Raw genomic sequence first — 20,524 nt, forward strand, 5'->3', positions numbered from 1 at the left:
TGTTCTCTCTTTGCATAGTTAAATAAATGCAGAAGTTTTAAACGTGATTGCTTCTTGCCTTTTGAATTACATCTGCTTTCTTAACTTCCAATTTCCTTTCTGTTCCTCAATATGCTTTTAAGGTCTCCTCCACTTGGTATCACCCATGTTTTCTAATATTTTCATTAATGACTTGACAGAATTGTGTACTTTGAGTATTCTGTATATAGGCCAAGTTCCTTTGGGTCTCTCATCTGATGCGTATCTCCAGTTCACCAGTTGAATCATTGGCAGTCAGAGTGGTGCTTGCTTAGGAGTGCATACACACCCAATTTCATATAAAGTTTGTTTTCATTATTTACAAACTGAGAGAGAAGACGAAAGCCTTGCTAAAACCAAAGTGAAAGGTTTGTAAATAGAAGTTATGTTGATAGAAATTAGCTTGACTTGTTCTTTAGAAATTTTGTCTGCACTTAGCAGCAGACTGTGTAGGAGCTACCAAAAACCTTTTCCTAGTATTTGCCTGGGATCCTTCTGCTGCTCTTAAAAAAAAAAAAAAAAAAAAGATACTTTTTTATTGTTTTTTTTCAAGTCTTACCAAAAAACTTCTGTATCTCATTACAATATAAAAAAAAATATTTGTAAGATTCATCCTGAGACTATAAGAATTGGTCGAAGAAACCTAATTAGATCCAGATGACTGGGAAAAATAGATCTCAGTACTTACATGAGCATGATGTGTCATCTGTAAATTGTTTCATGCTTTCATATTTTCCTAATCAAAGAAACTAGCTGAAGATGTCTGAATGTGTTGTGTAGCTTAAGCTGGCTATGGCCTCATCAGTACTGGCGGATGACTGAGGTGTGGGGAAAGCTACTTTTACATGCAGTGGCAGGTACCAAGTGAAAAATGAAATTAGCCAATTTTTGCTTAAAGTGAGATTCAGGTAATTAATTTAGATATCTGCATTATCAGTAGTTGAATCTTCTGCTGACATGTTAGAGGCCCTTTCTGCTCAGAACTAGTGTGTTGACTCAGTGCTCAGTGGAAAACTGGCTGTGTAACTGTGAAATCTGTACTGGGAAGAGTCATTCATAGCACTTGGGCAGCCTGTGCCTGCTAGCAAAGCAGTGCTGTAAAAGATGACTTAGCTAATGCAGCATGTCCTCATACATCTCGTTAAATTGAGACTGCACACGAGCATTTCAGTGCAGTCTTTGGAGAGCGCTTTGCAGCGCAAAGTGAGAATTTTAATTTTAATTTAATTCTCATAATTGGTTTTTGTAACGGGTCACAATTTCAAGGCCATTTTATTACAGAAGCGTGGTGGGAAGCAAGTCGTGCACTTAAAGCGATGGATTGTTCTGTGTGGAAGGAATCTTGCATGTGCCAGTAAATGTGAGTGAAAACGAGGAAGAGGAAGCCTGTGAGCTGCTAGTGACTTTTCACTGAAAACTGTGCATGCACAGATCAGTTACACGCTTAGAGAAGCCGAAGCGCTGGATGTAGGTCAGACTGTAAATCAAGAGTGAACAGCAGCTGCAAAACTCTTAAACGGAGGAAGTTGTGTTCTTCTGGAGTAATTGCTGAACATGCTCCACTGCAGAGAGCAAAAGAAATGTGCTTTAATAAGAGATGCAGCATGTGTCCAAGTTACTGGTTTGCAGCAACTGAACTGGTGCTGGTGGGCAACTGGTTTGCTGTGGGAAGTCTGTAGCAGATGCGAGGCCATTGCTTCTGGTACAGAATGGGGACTGAAATGTAAACACATATATTATATTAAGCTCCAGCAGTGGAAAGGATAAGCTGTAATATTATTGCTTCAGTCTTCTTTACTGCTGACACTGCTAGCCTAGCATGAGCATGCCAAATTCAGGAAATGTGTGTTAGCATGACCTTAGTAATCCACCAGTGCCTCTTCAAAACAAATGGGTATCTTCCCTTTATCCCAGCTATCCAGATGCTGAGCATACACCTGGTTTTTGAAGAAAACAGGCAAAGTGAGCATATTCTTGATCTGTACAGTTGAAGCACTACGGAGTCATGGGTTTGTCTCTTGAATCAACGTGTGTATAAATATTAAATGAATGGATCTGATGAAGTTGCTTACATCTCTGTTTTGTAAGACAGAATAAATCAAAAAAATTCATAGCTTTGAAGAGTAGTAAACAATTTCTGCATGCATTAGTGTGATGTGTTTATTCTTTTGAGATTAGACATCAAGGTGCATTTGCAACACGTTCTGTGTTTCAAGAATATATTATCTCTATTCAATATCTTCACACCACAGCTCTTATTCAGAAGGAAACTTTACCTTTTTTTACTTTTTTTTTTTTTTTTAATTCTCCCAATCACTTACTATTTGTTTAGGATTTCAGCTAACAAAGCTATCTCTGATATAAAAGGGTAGCAGTCAACTGGGAGGATCCTGGCTGAGGCATGGGTTGGCACTGTGAGCCAGTCAGCTGCCCTTTTCTGATTCTGTATTGGCCTGGCTGAACATCTGTATTACACATTTTGAGAATGGATTTATCATGTTTCTGGAAAGATGGTCCTGGTCTCTGGCTATACTGTTAGTGCAGCAGTTAGGCCTAAGAGCTTAAAAAGTAGCCATCTCTCTTTCTAGACAGACAAGAAAACTATGTCAGTTTTGGTGATGGAGACTGTCTCAGGGTTTAGAATTTAAACTTCAGTGTAGTGTCTTGGCAAAGTGTGATCTAGAATGTTTATCACTTATCTTCAGAATTACAGAAACCCAAAGGCTGCTCTGTTAGCAGCAGGGACCCTGGCATTAGTTGACTAACCTAGCTGTAAAGGGAGGTGGGGTGGATGAGTAATGGTTAGGATTCAGTTTAAGGTTCCGTATCTAAATGAAGCCATTAACTCAATGCTGTGAGAGATCCTTTGGTTCTAGGCACTTGGCTCTCTGAGGAGGATGCTTGACTCAAGCCACTTGTGTGCTTTAAGAGAGGTAGTCCTTAGGCAGGTCAGTGCTATGGTTGAGTGAGATGCCACCCTTCAAAGGAAGCCTTAACATGCCTAACCTCAGCAGAAACAGAGGATCCTGGCCTCCTTTAAGGCCTGCTAACTAACTAGAATCATAAGAACTTCCAGGATCTCTCACAAGATTTATTTTTTACTTTCTTGGCAAACTCAGCTGCCTCTCAGAGCTCATAGACATGAGCTGGTGAAAGCTCTAATTGCCAGTTAAGTTTGATGTAAGGCAAAGCAATTATTTGCTAAACAAGTGGTAGATTAAGGAGCCATGGGTATGTCTTTTTTTTGTGTTTCTCTGTCATACTGTACTTGTTGTCCCTACCCTGCTCTTTCTTAAATAAGATTATGTCCACAATAGCTCCTAAAGAGTGAGCCTTAAAGAAAAGAGTCTGTCTCCATGTTGCCAGGAGAGCTAGGGTAGGAAAAATATTTTTCTGATTCTCTGGAAGTCTTGAGAATACAAAAGAAAAAAAAAAATCACACTTGTAGGTTCAGGATAGTAAAACTTGCTTTGGTAATACATCTTTTCCGGTTCAATATGAATGTATAGCTTTTCACTGCAAAGCACATCTATTAGGCATAAGTCTACCAACTTCAGAAGAACATCTACAATCACAGGGAGACTGAAGCACTGTTAGTATGTTCTTCTGGAGGCTTCCATATCCAGTGTTAGTAGCGAAAATTCTTGCCTTGACTGATTTCCTCAAAAAAAAAAAAAAAAAAAAACCAAAAAAACCAGGCAGCCTCTAGGAGGAGAATTAAATTCCTAATGTATTATTTTGGAGACTTAGTTGAAAGGGGCTATGAAGAAATTCCTTGGAGAGTTGCTTGAATCAATTTTAGTAAGAGCTTGCTTTTGCTTAACTTAACAGGCCTTGGTCCTTGCAATCTGTGCTTGGGGCTGTTGGGCCACACACAGGTGTATGCAGGTGTGTCCACTTATTTTTTTAGTCAACCTGCTTCTCTTCTGAGAAGGATGTGCACTAGTCGAACAGAAATATTGTGACTGTCACATTGTCACAAAGGTGAGTTAGCAGAACTCAGATGTAAAAAAGTTGTATTTGTCTTCTCACTGCATAGCTGTAGCTATGTTCTTTATCTGAGGAACAATCTGTTTGACTGCCTTTGGATGCAAGGGACCTACTTCACTAAGCATGTAGGATACAATTTTGATATCCATAGATTGTAGGATCATCAGATCGACCTGTTCAGCCTTTTTACAGGTTTTTTTTTTTTTTAATCTCTGTAGGCGTTAATGAGTTCTAAGACAGTGAGTAGAGGCAGCTAATGGTCTTTCCCAACCGTTAAAGAAATGGAATCTTTCCCCAGGTTCATATCCATACTAGAAATTTGCTCAGGCTAGATCGCCCACCTAAGAGAACTTTCATTAAGAGGATATTCAGTAGAGGTTTTCAGAGCATCCCTTTGATATGATGTGGTTGGAGTGGTAGGCATTTTCTTTTACTTCCTGATGATCTGTAGCAGATGCTCTCACTCCCCCAAAACCAAAGTTGGAGATTATGTGTGAGTGAAACCTAGAAGTTCAGCTCAGTCTGTCACAACAGAGGTAGCTTTAAAGGGACGTCCGGACAACCTGTATCTACCTACCTCCATCACTGGCCTGATTCTTTAGTCTTTCCCAGGAGGTAAGAGCAGAGGAAGGAGCTGCTTGTTGTCATCTATGAGATTAGCTAATGTTGGCTAGCACTCCAGCTCCTAATGTTGAGATGTTCTTGAAGTTCTGCTCTTTGTCCTTAGAGGACTCAGACATAAATGTCTTCACTTTCATGCTAAAATAACTTTCTACTAGCTGCTGAGTTCCTAAACTTTTCACTCACTTGAAACATTTCATAATGGTGCTTATACCCGAGAGCAAAGATTTTCTTGTTCATTTCTTTTTCCTTTTGATCTTGAAGCTTCCCAACAGTTGAGACTCTTCGTAGAGTGTTCCCGTGTGTCAAATGCTGAAAAGCATGTATACATTTATATTTAACACCTTTCAGAGCTTCATTAGAGTATCTTACTGGCCACATCCTATAGTACTGAGTAGAATGGCACACAGAGCTTGGGGGACATCCTTTGCCCACAAGGATTCTCGTTCTGTTAATCATGTTGTCTTTGAAACTTATTTGGATTGATAGGCATTTTTCTGAATCCAGTGGTCATCTTCCCGTAAGGTAAACAATAAGTACTGGGATCTGCAGGATTTGCATAATTACTGTTCATGCAGCCTGACCTTCCCACTGTCAGTGAAACAAATGATGGGTATCTGTCAGCAAAAAGTTTTAACAGATCATCACACTGGACAGAAAAGTGCACTCACGGTGTCGTTACTGTTGTTTCTAACCATCTGGCATTTTTGCTTGGCATATATGTCCACATAGCTTTGTTCCTACAGAAATCTCTGTAGGCTGTTGTAGTGGGATCTCTACCAGGATGTTGACATGCTTATAACCAGCAGTCAGCTGCTGTTTATAAATTTTCAGACTTTATTGTGCATAACACGTGTGCTCCAGGCAGTGGTTGAGGATCTTCCATTTTGGAGGCCACCTTCGTTTTGTTGGTGACAGGGTCTTACGAGGGATTCCAGGCTGACGCTTTTCCCTTTGAAAGAGCTCTCTCACCAGGCTTTGAACAGGATGCCTGTATCCAGGTATACTCATTTGTCTTCATTTTCACCTCAGGAGCCTGAAGAAGAGGCTGGTGCTATGATTCAGGAAAAAACTTGGCATTACAATATACACACTTAACTCATACTTAATTTTGGTTAACGTTAACATTAGGAAGCATTCTCTCAGGCATACTCACATTGCCAAAGGAATTGGATAGTTGTGTATGCAGGTATAAAAGGCTCTCTAAGGAGCTATTAACTTGCTTGCTGGAATGGGAGAGAACTAGGCTTTTGGTTAGCTCGTTTATGGTGTATATTATGGCCATCTTTAACAGGCAGCTACAAATGGAAAGCTTTTCAGTGTTACTCGGTCTTACCACGCTCAGATTTCTAATTAGTCTGATGCAGTTTTGCTCTTGTCAAGAGACCCTGTCCCATAGTGGAATTTAAACCTGGATTATAGACGTTTGATGGGCCAGAATTTGAAACGTTGTTCCTTTGTTACCGTCTTCACCACTGGTGGTCTCCCAGTGGAATATCTCCATTCCTGATAGCTCCATTTTATTTTACCTCTTACCATGCTGCTGCCATTAGAACAGTCTTTCAGTGCCTGTTCATCTGGGGATTCATGGAACTCTCCTCTAGGTAAATGGAGTTTCTGTGAGGAGTACTCTTTGGAGATACCCACTGCATCAGTGTACACGTGGACAATTGCTTGAAGGAGAGACACAGGTTTACTGTTCTGTTACTGTCCTTCTGTAACTCTTTGTTCATTTACAACCTGCCTTCCTTTCCTCTTCATCCAAGTCCCTGAAAGATTTCTAGAGAATTGGAAGAACTCAAAAAAGAGTGTTCGTCATCAATTCTGTGGCCACAAGCAGAAAGAATTTGGGCATGCCCCTCCAAATACTACTCAAGCAACTTATTTGAGCTAATGGTGCTTGCACAGAAGCACGCTTACTGTGAGTAAACATGAAGTGTGCATCAAATAATGGTTACAGGCAGGTAGTCTTTCTGAAGTTCTTTGGGTGAAGTGGCATGGAATAATTCAGTGCTTTGTCCACTGCCCTGCTCTAGAATTACTGCCCGGTGTTTGTGAAAGGTGATTTTCCAGCTCTGCGGCTGCTGAAGGCCGTGCAGCTCGTTCCTGCTGTTCTTTGAGGCTGCTGTTCAGTCACGCCCAGCGGGACTCTCGCTTTGTTCCAGCTATATTCTCTCTGTTGTATTGGAGGGTTGGACTAGATGACCTTTAGAGGTCCCTTCCAACCCAAACCATTCTGTAATTCACTGTTGTATTCCAGCTTCTGCCATCCTGGTATTTTGGAATGCTTGAGAGAGGATCTCAAGATATGTCTTCGTTCTTGCAACCTGGAGTAACTGGATATCATAGCCCTTATGTTACACTCTACTAGAGGTACAATCCTGACAAACGCTGATCACTTAGAATGATGTAATTGTGTATGGTGAGGAGACACACACCTCTACAGAGGGGTACGTGTTCAGTACCACAGTTGTTGCAGTGTGACTCTTGTTTTTGCATCCAAAAACGTAGAGATCGTTCAAGCTAGAAAATGCGTGATGTGGTTTCAACTGTTTCTGGTTAATGTCTTTTTAAGAGGAAAAATATTGAGAGTGGAAGTAATGTGCATGATAGATGCAGCCCACATGTATGTAAGCATCTAATATTTTTTCCATTTTTAATAATATGATCTTCATTCCAAGTGGATGCCATCTATTTAATGTCAACACAATTAAGAAGACTTTTGCCTTATTTAAGTTTCCACTTACAATAAAGTAATGACTTTAAATGGCTCTTGCATACCCTCTGCGTTCTAGAGGGATTTCAGTCAAAGCTCTCTGAGGTGGAACCATTCTGTGCCGGTGTAGATGCTTTTGTGGGGAGCAATGTGGAATGGCGGTGTACCAATTCCTTTCCCCAAATACTGAGACAGTTCCTTAAGGTCAGAGGATTCAGTGGTGGAGGAATCCGCTAATATAGTGGTATGAAACACCTGAATGGGAGAATCTACTGTTTAAGCTCTTAAAAAGCTTTATCTTTTTTTACTGACACTTGAAAGTAACAAATGAGATAATGTGGCATTTCCTAACTAGAATTTTCTTCTCAACAGGTTCAATAAAAATAGCTTGTTTGCTAAATTCTTGACTATTCTAGGTATTTTATAATTTTTTGAATCAGAGGATCCGCAAGAGGCCTGCATTACAAAGGCTGTTTAACAGACATTTAAAAGTAAAGATCACCTGCCTTTATTGCAAGATGTTGCAAAACACATAGTTGGATGCCACTGATACAGAATCGTTTGTTTGAAAAACAAGTAGATATCGCCCGGTGAATCGGTGCAGATAACAATTCGTACATCAAACATATTTTAGAAAAACACTGCAATGCTATTTCCATGAACTTGCTGAGCAGGAGATGTAGAAAATCCAGCCAAATATTTTAGGAGAAACGGATTCGGCAAAACCCTGCCTTGTACCACAGTAATTTGCTAATACTGACAAGGAAACTTTCCCTTTCCCCGTAAGTGATTTAACAGGAAACGTTGAATTTGCTGCAGCAGACAGTGGCGACGGTTCTGCACTAAGACCTCAATTCCTTCAGGCTGCACCTTTTTTGAAGACAAGGAATATCTGCCAGACCAGCATCTGCCACCCTCATTACTAAATACGTCTCCCGGCGCATTCATGCGTGTGGACTCGCCACGATCAGTCCCTCCATAGGAAGAGGACAGTTGATTCGAAGACATCAAGACCTTCCTCCAGCTTGAGTCCCTTCGCCCAGCGTTGCCAGGTTTTTGTCATAACAGCACAACTGACCCTGCCAGAGCCATTCACCCGAGGCAGGGAGGAACCGCGTGCTCCGCAGGCGGACGTGTGTAGTAGCTGTGCACTGGGGAGAAAAACCGCGACGGTCGGGGCGAGGGCCTCTGGAGACGGGCTCCGCTCCCCGCAGTTGCCAAAGTATAAGCTGGGGTTTAGACAAACAGTAGGAAAAGGAATTGCACTTGAGCGAAGCCAGATTGAGCGATGCTTGCTCGTTGCTCAAAATGGCAGTGCTGAGTACGGGGTGTGGAAAAATAAGAGAAAAACGTTACAGGTCTTTGTGGTGGATCCATCCATCAGCGTGTACCTGCCTGATGCAGTTTGTCTGCTTAACGCTTTACTGGGCATTTAGCTGCCTGCTCATTTCCATCTTCCTGCTCTCCAAAAACACTTAACAAAATCCCTTCAAGGCTTGTCTGTATGGACGTGCTCCGAGTACGCTGCCGTTACTCTACAGCTCTGGAGAGGCTGCTGTAGCTAATCTAGGTGATCTTGTGCACTCTCTGAGGATTTAGCTTCTGTACTTAGACTTGACAAAAATTAAACTATGCTAAGTTTGTGGAATGTCGTCCTCTGTATTAAAGGGTTATTTAATTTTGGTGTTCGTTTATTGTTTTAGCATTCTCATATCTGAAAAAAACTATTAATATATTGCTTGGGAGCCTTTCAGTCCGAGGGTGGAAAAGCTGCTTTAAATTACTTTTAAAATATCTAAAAATTAAGCAAGTCCCAGAAACTTTGGACCTGTGATTGCTGTTTTTTCTGTAACATAAAATGAAATACTTGGGACTCCTTCAAAACTTGGTTCTGTTTAGAGACTTTTTTATATATTACCAGCAAGGCATGCTGTAACACAGTCTCTATAGTCAGTACTGTTTGGTTATCAGATAATTTTTTGGGAGACTGAAAGGCCTGCTTCTCCTTGCTAGTATAATAGATTGGGTTTAGGTGTTATAGCTGTTTGTTACACCTTTTCAATGTTTTGTTTGATTAGAGGTTGAAATCTTAATATGCTTATTAAAAAACAAAACACAGAAAGGTGTTCAGATACATATGCTGCATCATCATCTTCTATTGCCCTCTGTATCTTTGATTGTACCTCCAGACATACCAAACAAAAGATAAAGTCTAAAACATAGAACAGACAGCTTCATAGTTTTGGAAAAATACTTTTAATACATTTTAGATTTGTAAAAAAGTGCATCTGGATACAGTTACAATTGATGATGTAATTAATTTCTTTTTAAATTATGGCTTTAGGTGTTGAAATATTGTAACTGAGCAAGATAGAAATGTTAAACGGGTACTCTACCACCGAAAAGGTGATTTTTTTTCTTCAGTAATTCCTTAAAGGAGGTACGGCTGGAGGATGCTTTCTTTTAAGGCAGAAATTAGGCTATACAGTGTGCGTGGGAAGTATTACAAGTGGCAGTGTCCATGGAGCATACTGCTTTACACACAAGATGAAACCAGGGAACTTTGAAACAGATTCAGCTGAAAACTAATCTTACACTGGAAAAATAATTTCTGTTATGTGTGTCTAAATGTTAATGTCATCCAGATCTGTGTGTATTGTAAGTGTCCGTTAGGAAATTCATCCACAAACTGTAAGTTTTAATTCATTCAAGTGTCATGGATTGTCATAGTTTCGTCTGTGATTAGCAAGCTGCTAGATTCTTACAGCTGAAATAGTACCAATTCTATTTGCAGTTACAAATGCCTTTAAAAAGCAATCTTGCCTAAAGTTTTCTTTTGAAAGGGGCCATTATATTGCCACTCTGTACTAATAAGCATTAAGTATTTTCATTTTTCATCGTTCCTTTCCAGAACAAAAGAGATGAACATCTTTTGAAAAAAAGAAATGTTCCCCAAGAAGAAAGTTTAGAAGATTCTGATGTTGATGCTGACTTCAAAGCAGTAAGTTCTTTGATTCTGGAATTATTTTTTAAAACTTTGGTGGTTTTTTAAAACATTCTATTCTGGTTTTACTGTAACACTGGAAGTCTTGCCATTATTTGAAAGCAAAGTTATGAACTGATATGCTGTAAAAACGAGTTGGATTGTGTTAAATAATTAAGAAAACTTTTTTTTTTTCTTTTCAAGCAAAACGTAACACTAGAAGCTATACTGCAGGTATGTTACATTTAACTTTTTTTTTATTAGAAGTGTGTGTTCTGTGCATTTTTAGTTTTTACTGTTTTTTTTTTTTCTTTTCAGAATGCCACGAGTGACAACCCCGTGATCCAACTGAGTGCTGTCCAAGCTGCAAGGTAAAAATAAAGGCACAGAAACACGTTTCCTACACATTTTTCGTGATGAAAGTTACTTATTTTACTTTTACATTTAATTTCACAGAAAACTCCTATCCAGTGACAGAAATCCACCAATTGATGACTTAATAAAATCAGGAATTTTACCAATTCTGGTAAAATGCCTAGAAAGAGATGATAAGTAAGTATGCTTTTAAAAATGTTCACCTTTTCTGAAAATCTGCATCCAAAAAAGATCTCATCATTTCACATGAAACTGAGGATTCATAGCACCATATAATCTGAGACAGCGGATCACATTCCATGATGATAAACCATAAATTTTTCAGGAGTATTTATTCTGCCACTGAAATGTCATTTCTAGAGCTTGCATGAGCATATCCAGATAATGGAGAAAGCCTTGCTCAATTTCTCTTTGGTTTTGAATATCTCAGGCTTTTTTGTTAATGGCTTTTAAGAAACCTGTCTCAGACTTCCTGCGTGTATTTGTGTGAAGGCACAGAACATGCCTGCTTGTGAACAGGGCTCTCTTCTTTGCCAGAATACACTTGTCCCTTTCATAAAGGTTATTAGTTTAAGTTTCCAGCTGCTTTTGTTCACACTGCAAGGTGGGTTTCCTTCTGGCTCTGTGCTGCTCCCTCATGCGAAGCTACAACACAGCGAGCGTGCTCTATGTTGCGATTCTTTGTTGTAAAACAAGAGCTTCAGTGAAGGAGGTGGAGAACACTGAGCATGTAGTCCCAAGAATTTAATGATAAGTAAGAAAAATGCCATACTCCACAATCCGTGAGCCCCTTACTCGGATAGATGGGGATTAACACATTTGAGGTCAGTGTTTTAGCCTGTCTTCGGTCTCGGGCGGCCGTAAATGTATTTACAGTATTTCCATTTTCAAGGTTATTTCTGCAGCCACAAGGGCTAGAAACTTTAAAAATGCAAATTGGCATTTGGGGTATAATTTGGTAGTTGCAAAAACATGAAGCGTGAGTAGCTTTGTTTAGAGCTTGTTGAACAAAACAGTTGCTTAGAAGGCAGCTGGCAATAATGTTCAAATCAGGATAGCGTTTTAAATGGGTCGTGAACGCCGGTCTGCTCTAGAAGGAGATGGTTCAGCGCCGTGAAAACTCGTCATTGGAATTTTCTGTCTAGTTTTTGTGTGATTTACCTTTGTAAATGTTTAATAAGCCTTTTGAAATTGAATGCAACATTTTCTTAAGCAGTCATTTTAATTGTGATGGCTGTATAATATTTAGTAGAGGTAAACTCTGCAAAGACTTTGTGTAACAGATTGTTAAAGCTGTTGTTCATGTTACAACTGAAAGCTTATCACAAGAGGAAGAAAAAAAGGACTGACCTAGAACAAGAATTTTAATGCATTTGATCCTAGAATGTAAAGGTTTATAGATAGCTGGTGACAGGTACTATCTGTTTTTACAAATCCTTATTTACACATCTTGGGCTCTCCTATCATTCTTTTTCAATCCCATCCTCAATAAAACCTTAAAATGCTTTGGAAACTAATGCACAGAACAAACTTAAAGGAATCGGGTTGTATGGCTATCTGTAAAACATAGCTGATAAAGACCCAAAAAAAGCATGGAAATGAAAAATAGTCACCTATCAGTAAATTTTCTCTGCTCCCCCCAAAGACAGACACCTTACTGTTATGCTAACCACCATAAGCTGTAAACTCTTTTATAGGTTCTGGAACTCTTAATCTTCAGGATTTGCTTGAACAACAGTTTTCACACAAACAGTTTTTACCAAACTGCTGTTGGCATAGTCAACAGTTGACAGACATTTTGGAAGAGCTGTTCCCCCGGCTTTCATTATATTTGTAACTAATTTTATCTGCATTTAATAAGTCAAGTTTTAATACAGGTATGATGCTGTCTTTGGATACTGATGCTCTATCTTTCCCCTGTCTGTGATAGAGAAGAAAAATGTCTTTATCCTGGTTTCCCAGGTTACACTTGATCTGGGATGTAATGTTAGAAGGGCCAAGTTTTTAATAGTTATGGTCAGACATGGTTAATTTATTGAGAACTACCAATGGCAGCAAGACAGTTGCACTTCCTTCACTAAGAACGAATTGTGTTTGTGTCAGCTGGATGTGAAGAGGTCTCTGTTACCCATTAGAGAGGGATAATTACATTTTATTTTGAGGAGTGCTAGAAATCTTTCTTAGAGGAGATTATTAGTTGACTAGAATAGGGGTCAGCTTCACTGGTTGGTATGTGCGTCGACAAGTATTACTGCTTTTATTTTTTTGTAACTACTAATATGAAGTTAGAATGATGGTTGGTTTACAAAAGGTCATAGAATGTAAGATCTTTTTTTTTCTTACAGGTTTTCTTCTGAAATGTCCAGGCTTAGAGGTTGTTTTTTAAAAAAAAAAAAAAATCAAAACCTTTTAGCTCAGTGGCATTGCTTAAATGTAGAGTATTTCAGAGTAGATACAACTAGTAATACTGAAATTAACCATAAAATAATCTGCAGATCATGTTTCAATTTACTGCTATAAAATTATTTCATTACAGTCCTTCATTACAATTTGAAGCTGCATGGGCATTGACTAACATAGCATCAGGCACTTCTGCACAGACTCAAGCTGTTGTACAGTCTAGTAAGTATTATTATTTGGAGTTTTTTTGGGGTGTGGTGGATATTGTGGGGAAAAGGGTATATTTGGATAACTAATGCCATTTGTTATCAAAACCATTAAAATAATAAGTGCATCTCTGTCATCTTTCCCAAAAGATTCCTACATTTGCTCTGAAACATTAATATGTTTGTCAGTAACAATATTAAGGATCCCAGACCTGATTTTCCCATAAAGAAGATAGAGAATGACAGATGATACGAGTAGGACAAAAAATGCCAATCCTTTCTAATTCTTGGGTCGATTTCTGAAATCATGTACTGTTAATTCCCTATGGCTAAAACTTACGTTAGAAGTAATTCTTTCTACCTCAAAGGTATGTTCATATATCTTATTAAAGTTGTCAAATACATATAGTTATGTGAGGTTGGCCATTTAAATACAGAGTTAAGAAAATGATCGTTCTTTCCTTGACCACGTAATTAGTATCTCCTGTACACACAGAGTTTGTTGTTCTGCCTTCGTTTCTTGCTTAACCAGCCACGGCGACTTCCATTATGAAAAGAGATAGGAAATAAACTCTAAAGTTAATTGAAGATAAATTATTCAAATTAATTTTTCAGGATTATATATATAGCTTTTATGTATCAGCACACTTATCTTAAAACAATCACCTTTGTGCTAAGTGAAATATTTTATCATTAAACAGAAGACTGTGGATAAGCAAATATTTAATAAATGGTCTTGGCTTATTCACATTCAGCGTTTTTATATGGGAAAATGATGACTTAGTTATTTGATTTTTTTTTTTAAGTCTATGAATCAGCCTTTCAAATCAAAATGCTGTTTTGTACATTTTAATAGCTAATAAGATATCTCATTAATTGTTAGATTCTATATAGTTAAGATATTGGAGCAATAGAATAAGAATGCTTATCAAAATGAGCTTTGGATAAAAATCCAAAGCCTTTAAAAAAAAAAAAAAAAAAATCAGTGTCTTGAATTTGTTTCAGAAAATCCTGATGTGATCTGGGCAGCTCTGTTTTTACATTGCTTTTCTGGTGTCTAAATATCTTTGAAAATCTATTCCCAAGTTTTTTAATCCTTCCCAATTTGTTCATTGTTTAGTCAATGTTTTCTTCCTTCTTCAAGTCCCACAATGTTATCGTATTTGAGTGAATGAATCTAATGAGAAGGCTTTTTATAGTATTATCTTTGCAGAAAGATACCTGGAAAAAATCTTAAAGTAAAAACTAAAATTAAAATGAAAATATGTACAGCACGGCCAAAAGCATTGCTGTTGCCTGAACAATTACTAGAAGTTCAGGCTGGGATATGGCTCTCCCAAAACCTGTTTAGCTAATGCTTGAAAAGAAAAAAATGTTATTTTATAACTTTAAATATGCAAAACAAACAAACAAACAAAAAAAACACAAAAAACAAAACAAACAAACAAAAAACCCAACCAACCAACCAAACAAACAAAAAAACCCAAAACAAACAAAAAAAACAAACCAAAACACATTTTCCAAGCTTTACTCCCGAAGAGAAAATGGAAGAAGTTTAGTCTAAAAGCCTCGTGCTTTGGCTGGGAGATGAGGAAGGGCTAACAGCCTCCCAGCTCCCCTCCCTTTAGGTAGGGGACAGTTTGAAGAAACAAAATGATGCGCCCTTGCAGCTGTGGAAGAGGCCGGTGCAGCCTAAATACAAAAGGCGGCAGCCTCCTGCAGACAAGAGGGACAGATGGCAGTTGGAAGGCCCAGCAAAAGAGGAGCAGTACTGTACACACAGACTAGATCTTGGCAGGAGCCAGTTTGGAGCAGAAGTAATTAATTTTTGGAAAGCAGTCGATCAGATAATCTGCACCGCGTGCTTTCTCTGCCTGTCCTCCCGCCTGAGCGCCGGTGTGAAATAATTTCATTCCTGCTTTTGAAAGCATGCCAGCATTGCAGTCTAATATAAACTACATACTTGACCATCCTCTCTGAAATATGTTGAATACACATACGGCTGAAGTGTAATCTCAGCAATCACTGAGAAGGAAGCTAGAATATTCCACTTGAGCTAATGGAAGTGGGATGATGGTTGCAAGAACGGAGAGAGTGTTCTTAAGCAACGGTGTGTTGCTGTCCCTCCTAACTTGTCAGTTACAGGCAATTGCTGAATTACTCATCTAGGGAAGGGAAGGAATCTTAGGTTGTCTTTATTCTTCGTTGCTCTCTGTTTTTCAGGAAAACACATCGGGGGTTTTGTCTCATTATCACATGTTACATTATCAACAGAATATCGATTCACAGTCGCTCACAAATTGTGTTGCATTTTTTTTTTTACATTTACAAAGCTATTTCTAGAAGAAAAATTATCCTTCCCTTCAACAGTATATAAATTGATCTATTTTACTTTGCTATATGATGAGTATGATCATATATAGATTTTAAAAATTGCTACAAGAATGACTGTCTTTCAAATGGTATGGGTCGTCTGAAGGGAAGTAGTGCATGGGGATGCTGGAGGGATGGTTTCTTAGCTCCATTAAATGTATTTAATTCAGCAGAGACTGATACCTAAAATCAGTACCAGTTCCCTAATCTGGTATGTTGCCTGCGTTATGTAAGAGCAAATTAAAACGTGTCTTAGGACTGGCAGATGGATGTAAATCTTCACTGCATATGGAAACTAACTATAGCCACCTCTTGGGAGGAAGCTGTTTTCCTGAATCAGGATCTGAAGTGTGTGTGTACAAGTAGGCATGTCATTCTGCTAGGTGTGTATTGTGATCTTGGATAACTGGAAAATTGAACTACTGGGACATGAAACCTAGCACCTACCTACTTTAGGCTCATGCATATCACAGAGAAAGCTGGGGAAATGTTTACGTGTGGGGGAGTGTTGTTATTTAATAGCTGTTTGTTTTCCAGTCTATTTTTTTCCCTTCTCTCGACAAGTATAGAAATGCTTAACTGAGGTTTTGTATGCTCTTCATAATAGAAACATACATAAGGCATGGCAGAGAAAGTGTTTTGTACGCATCAATTAAAGTTTCGTACAGGTACCGTGTTCCAGTAAAAACAAATCCAATCTTTGCATTCTGCAGATGCAGTACCCCTCTTCCTGAGACTACTTCATTCACCGCACCAGAACGTTTGTGAGCAAGCTGTCTGGGCCCTCGGAAATATTATAGGTAACTCTTGTTGTTCTAGTGGTTTGAGTTCAGGGAGCGTTTCATTTTAGAATTTGGCTTTTTGAACATTGGCATTATCATATGAGACTATGTTTCCTCTGAGTTCCATGACTTAAGATAACTTTTCATGTGGCCAGAATTACATATGTGCATCCTACTTTTTTCTAAAGAACGGTACCACTTGCTACACAAAATGCTAGCAGGATAAATTCTGTCTCTTAAAATATACATACATAGCTGTACGTATGTATATTTAATTGAACGTGACCTTTTAGGAGTAGACTATTGGTGAGGAAACATAGAATTTCAGTATCCCAACATGCCATTGCATACATTTCAAGATTTTCCATTTTTAATGTAATTTCTTTTACAACAATTTTCATTTCTGTAGGTGATGGTCCTCAGTGTAGAGATTATGTCATATCACTGGGAGTTGTCAAACCTCTTCTGTCCTTCATCAATCCCTCCATTCCCATCACCTTCCTTCGGAACGTCACATGGGTCATTGTAAATCTCTGCAGGAATAAGGACCCCCCACCGCCTATGGAGACAGTTCAGGAGGTAAATAAAGAATTACGAGACAGATCATTTTTTTTATACTCTGGGCTAGAGGCCAAATGTTTTACATTGTCATACTATGAATTTATGCATGTGTTTTGCCCCTGTCTTGTGTCACTTCCCAGATGTTAAATGAAGTAATTTGACCAATTTGATGCTTCTTACTAAGGCTGTAATAAAGGTATTTGTACCGTCGGAAACTGAGTAAGACTAAAGACGGATGAGCCATATATTAAAATGGACACAGCAGAAAATTAACACACTAGAAAGTGTTAATATACACAGCATTTCATGTTTTCTTCAGAAAAAGGCTGTGAAGGTGATTCTGTATATTTAAGTATTCAAATGCAGTTATTTTCAGTAAGAGGGAAAGTAAGTAAACTAGTGTGTGTAGTGTAGTTTGTGTTTTGACTAGCTGTGGACATGCTGTCAATGTCAAATTCCCACCGGGGGAGAAGCATCTGAAAATCCCTTTAAACAGGTGAAGAGAGCAAAAGCAGCGTTTGTAGAGGAGGCACAGCTAGTAAAGTGATGCTATTAGATGAGAACTGTAGTTGTAATATACATAAAGTTCTTCGTTTTAAGATACATTTCAAAGTGTAGGTACAGTTTCTGAAACCACGTGAAGTGTAACAATGCTAGCAACTAAACTTCAATGAAATTTTTAAAATGAAGCGGAGAACGGGGAAACTTTTACAAGTAATACTTTACCAAATAAAACCCCCTGTTCTAAGCAGTCTTACCATGGCTCAGTTTTGTATTTTCTCCATGTGTGAATGCAAAAATAAAATTTTTCTTTAATCTGAGAAGGTTTTATATATTGATACTGGCCTGTTGATTTTTATTATATTGCGTGGTAACAAAACTTTCAAAATAGCAGGGGGGTGTCTTATCTCTGTTGTTTGCTTGTTTTCCCACAAAATATATTCTGCTTTCTGTGTGTCTTTGGAATATAGTAGTCTTGTATTTTTACAGATTTTAAATGTAATAGAAATTATACATACTTTGAGGGAATGACCAGCTTCTGGGAAGCGTGTGAATGCAATACGCTATTGCAGTCTCAAGCTAAGCTTTGTGACTGCAGTACTTGGATTCGTAACTGTACAGCCAATTTTATTCTGCTGTAATGACTGATGAACTTCTTTTCAGATTTTGCCAGCATTGTGTGTTCTCATTTACCATACAGATATAAATGTAAGTAATTTACAAAGTCTTTGTTTTCTCTAGAGAGAAAATGCTGCAAGATTGTGTTTAAGTGGCAAATTTGGTTTTGTGTGTTAATTTATGTATAATTAAGTAGTAAATGTAGAATTAAGTATAAAGACTAATATAATCACAGTCATTCAGAGCATGAAAAAGAAAGTGCAAATACCATTTCTGAAACACCTTTTCTAAAAGTTGTTTTTATCCTTTACATTAGAAACTACATTAAAAAAAATCCTATCTTGCAGAATTGAGCACTAGAAATGTGAAGTGCCAGCTTTACCATCAGCTTCGTTTTAATTCTGCCCCAGTTGATAATTTTGCATATATGATATATAATGCATGCGTAGAAACAAAAATACATAGTTCTACATATCAGTCCAATGAAATGCTGTGATCATATGGACTTTTGTAACCTGTTGGGTGCCTGACTTTGCAACCTGTTTAACTAAGGAAATCACATACTTAAATAAACAGCGACAAACTATTGTTTCGTGGCACCTTTGACAACTTTTCTTCAGGTTTTTAATACTAAACCTTCAGTACCTCCCGCATTCCTCATCCATGGGTTTACATACCTTTTCTGAGTGAAATCCTAGAGGGGTGGACTTACCTCCTGAAGTCTTATGTTGGGACTTCAGGAACAAAGATCTTTGTAACTGAGGGATACTGAGCTGCTCCTCTCCTTCTCTTGTCAGGACTTTGTCATGTCTTTGGCTCTTGCTTCCTATAGTGATCCTTCAATTTAGGGAGGCGGGAGCTGAACCCTTGGAGTGGGTCTGGGGATAGGGCGTAAGATGGGTGGGACTGTCTTTTGTTACTTCCACACTGTGGTGGTGGTGTTTCTGCTGCTCTTTTATTGGTGAAGTGGGCTTGGCTCCACAAAATATTTGCAAACAGTTTAATCTGGGTTTTTGCCAGGGTTTTCCCAGTGTAATGTGAGTGGGAGACAGCACATGGTGACTTTCCAATTCATAATTTGGACAAACCTGAATGGAAATTCATAGCGAAACCAAACATACTTACAGCCTTATAGGCTTTTTTTTTTTTTTTTCCCTGCCAAATTTGAAAGCTTTTGCAAGCAATGACTGTGTGAGAGCTTCTTAAAGTAGATCTGAGACTATATGATGCCAGGTTTTGACTGATCTCAATTAGGGTGCCCATCTTTTTGATCCTGAGAGTCAGGTGCTAGTTTGGAGGTACCAGTCTGGTCCCAGCCTCTCCGTACGGGAGCAGCAAACGTACCTTTGGAGATGAGGCAGTGATGCAGGTAGGTCAGCCAACAGTCCTGCGAGCACTTCTGGCGGCTGCTGCTCTTGTCACCAGCAGGGCTGTGGGGCAGCAAACTGGTGAGGCCTCATCTCTCACGGCTTCTGCTGCGATGCTGGCTCCACTGCAGCACGTTCTGCTGTCCCTGTGGCGCTCGTTAGCAGGTGAGGGCAGCAGCAGGCTGGGTCAAGAAAGCATTGGGTCTGTTCTCTCTGGTCCCTGGAGCTGGGTGGAAGCAGCCTGTGAGTCAGGACTTTTAACGTCCTTCCTGCCTTTCAGTTCTGTGGTATTTAGCTATCTTGGTAGCTGGACATTTTAAATGGCTATCTGTTTTAAAAGTAGAGTAGATCCAGGTACCTCAACAGGTGATGTCCTCAGTGGGGTCCAGAGTTCTTCCCCTGCAGTTCCTGACATCATCTCTGAGTGATGTGATACCCCTCTCTCTGCTGGCTTTGTTTCTGCTTCAGATACTGCTTTTCAATGACTGTAACTTCTGTACCTTTATTTCTTTGAGGCCACTCAAATAATTCTTACCAAGTCATCAGCAACTGAGTCTATTTTTTTTTTTTAGGATAGTAAGATTGCCCTGCATGACAGTAATTTCTCTGTGGGTTTTTGCTTTGCCTGAACAGTTGCCACCTTACAATAGTTCCTAGTCCTCTAGTTGGTAGAAGAACTCCTTTCCTTTGCCGTGGGTTTTAATCTTAATATGAAGGCAGAAGAAGGAATACATCCAGAATAGTTTGCAGTTTCACTTCAGAACCGCACTGTGGCTCAGAAATGCTAAGGTGTAGATAGATGGGTTAGAGACTAGGGGAACTCACGTATTCTGTAATCAAAAGATAGCACAGCTAACAAATTATAGCAGTGCCTCGGAGCCTGGGTTGGTATTTTCTTCAGAAAGTTACTAGCACAACTTAGCTGGTTGTTTATCTTTGAAATGCTAATCAAGCCCAACAGTTTACCTTTGTGTGGTGATGTAAGCTGTCACTTTCTGCACCAAAAGGTGGTA

General features: G+C 38.9%; 1 protein-coding gene across 1 annotated transcript in view; it reads left to right on the forward strand.

Annotated features, from left to right (window-relative positions):
• KPNA3 (karyopherin subunit alpha 3) overlaps positions 1–20,524 on the forward strand; it is a 51,152-nt gene that overhangs the window by 20,577 nt on the left and 10,051 nt on the right. Inside the window, exons 3-10 of the mRNA XM_042805938.1 lie at positions 10,257–10,346; positions 10,533–10,562; positions 10,647–10,699; positions 10,785–10,880; positions 13,240–13,325; positions 16,396–16,482; positions 16,874–17,043; positions 18,190–18,234. Coding sequence (XP_042661872.1) covers positions 10,257–10,346; positions 10,533–10,562; positions 10,647–10,699; positions 10,785–10,880; positions 13,240–13,325; positions 16,396–16,482; positions 16,874–17,043; positions 18,190–18,234 — 657 coding nt within the window. The remainder of the gene's footprint in view (positions 1–10,256; positions 10,347–10,532; positions 10,563–10,646; positions 10,700–10,784; positions 10,881–13,239; positions 13,326–16,395; positions 16,483–16,873; positions 17,044–18,189; positions 18,235–20,524) is intronic.

The sequence above is a fragment of the Tyto alba genome, unplaced genomic scaffold, assembly GCF_018691265.1.
Source record: "Tyto alba isolate M040663 unplaced genomic scaffold, T.alba_DEE_v4.0 Super-Scaffold_45, whole genome shotgun sequence".
In the NCBI taxonomy this organism is placed as follows: domain Eukaryota; kingdom Metazoa; phylum Chordata; class Aves; order Strigiformes; family Tytonidae; genus Tyto; species Tyto alba.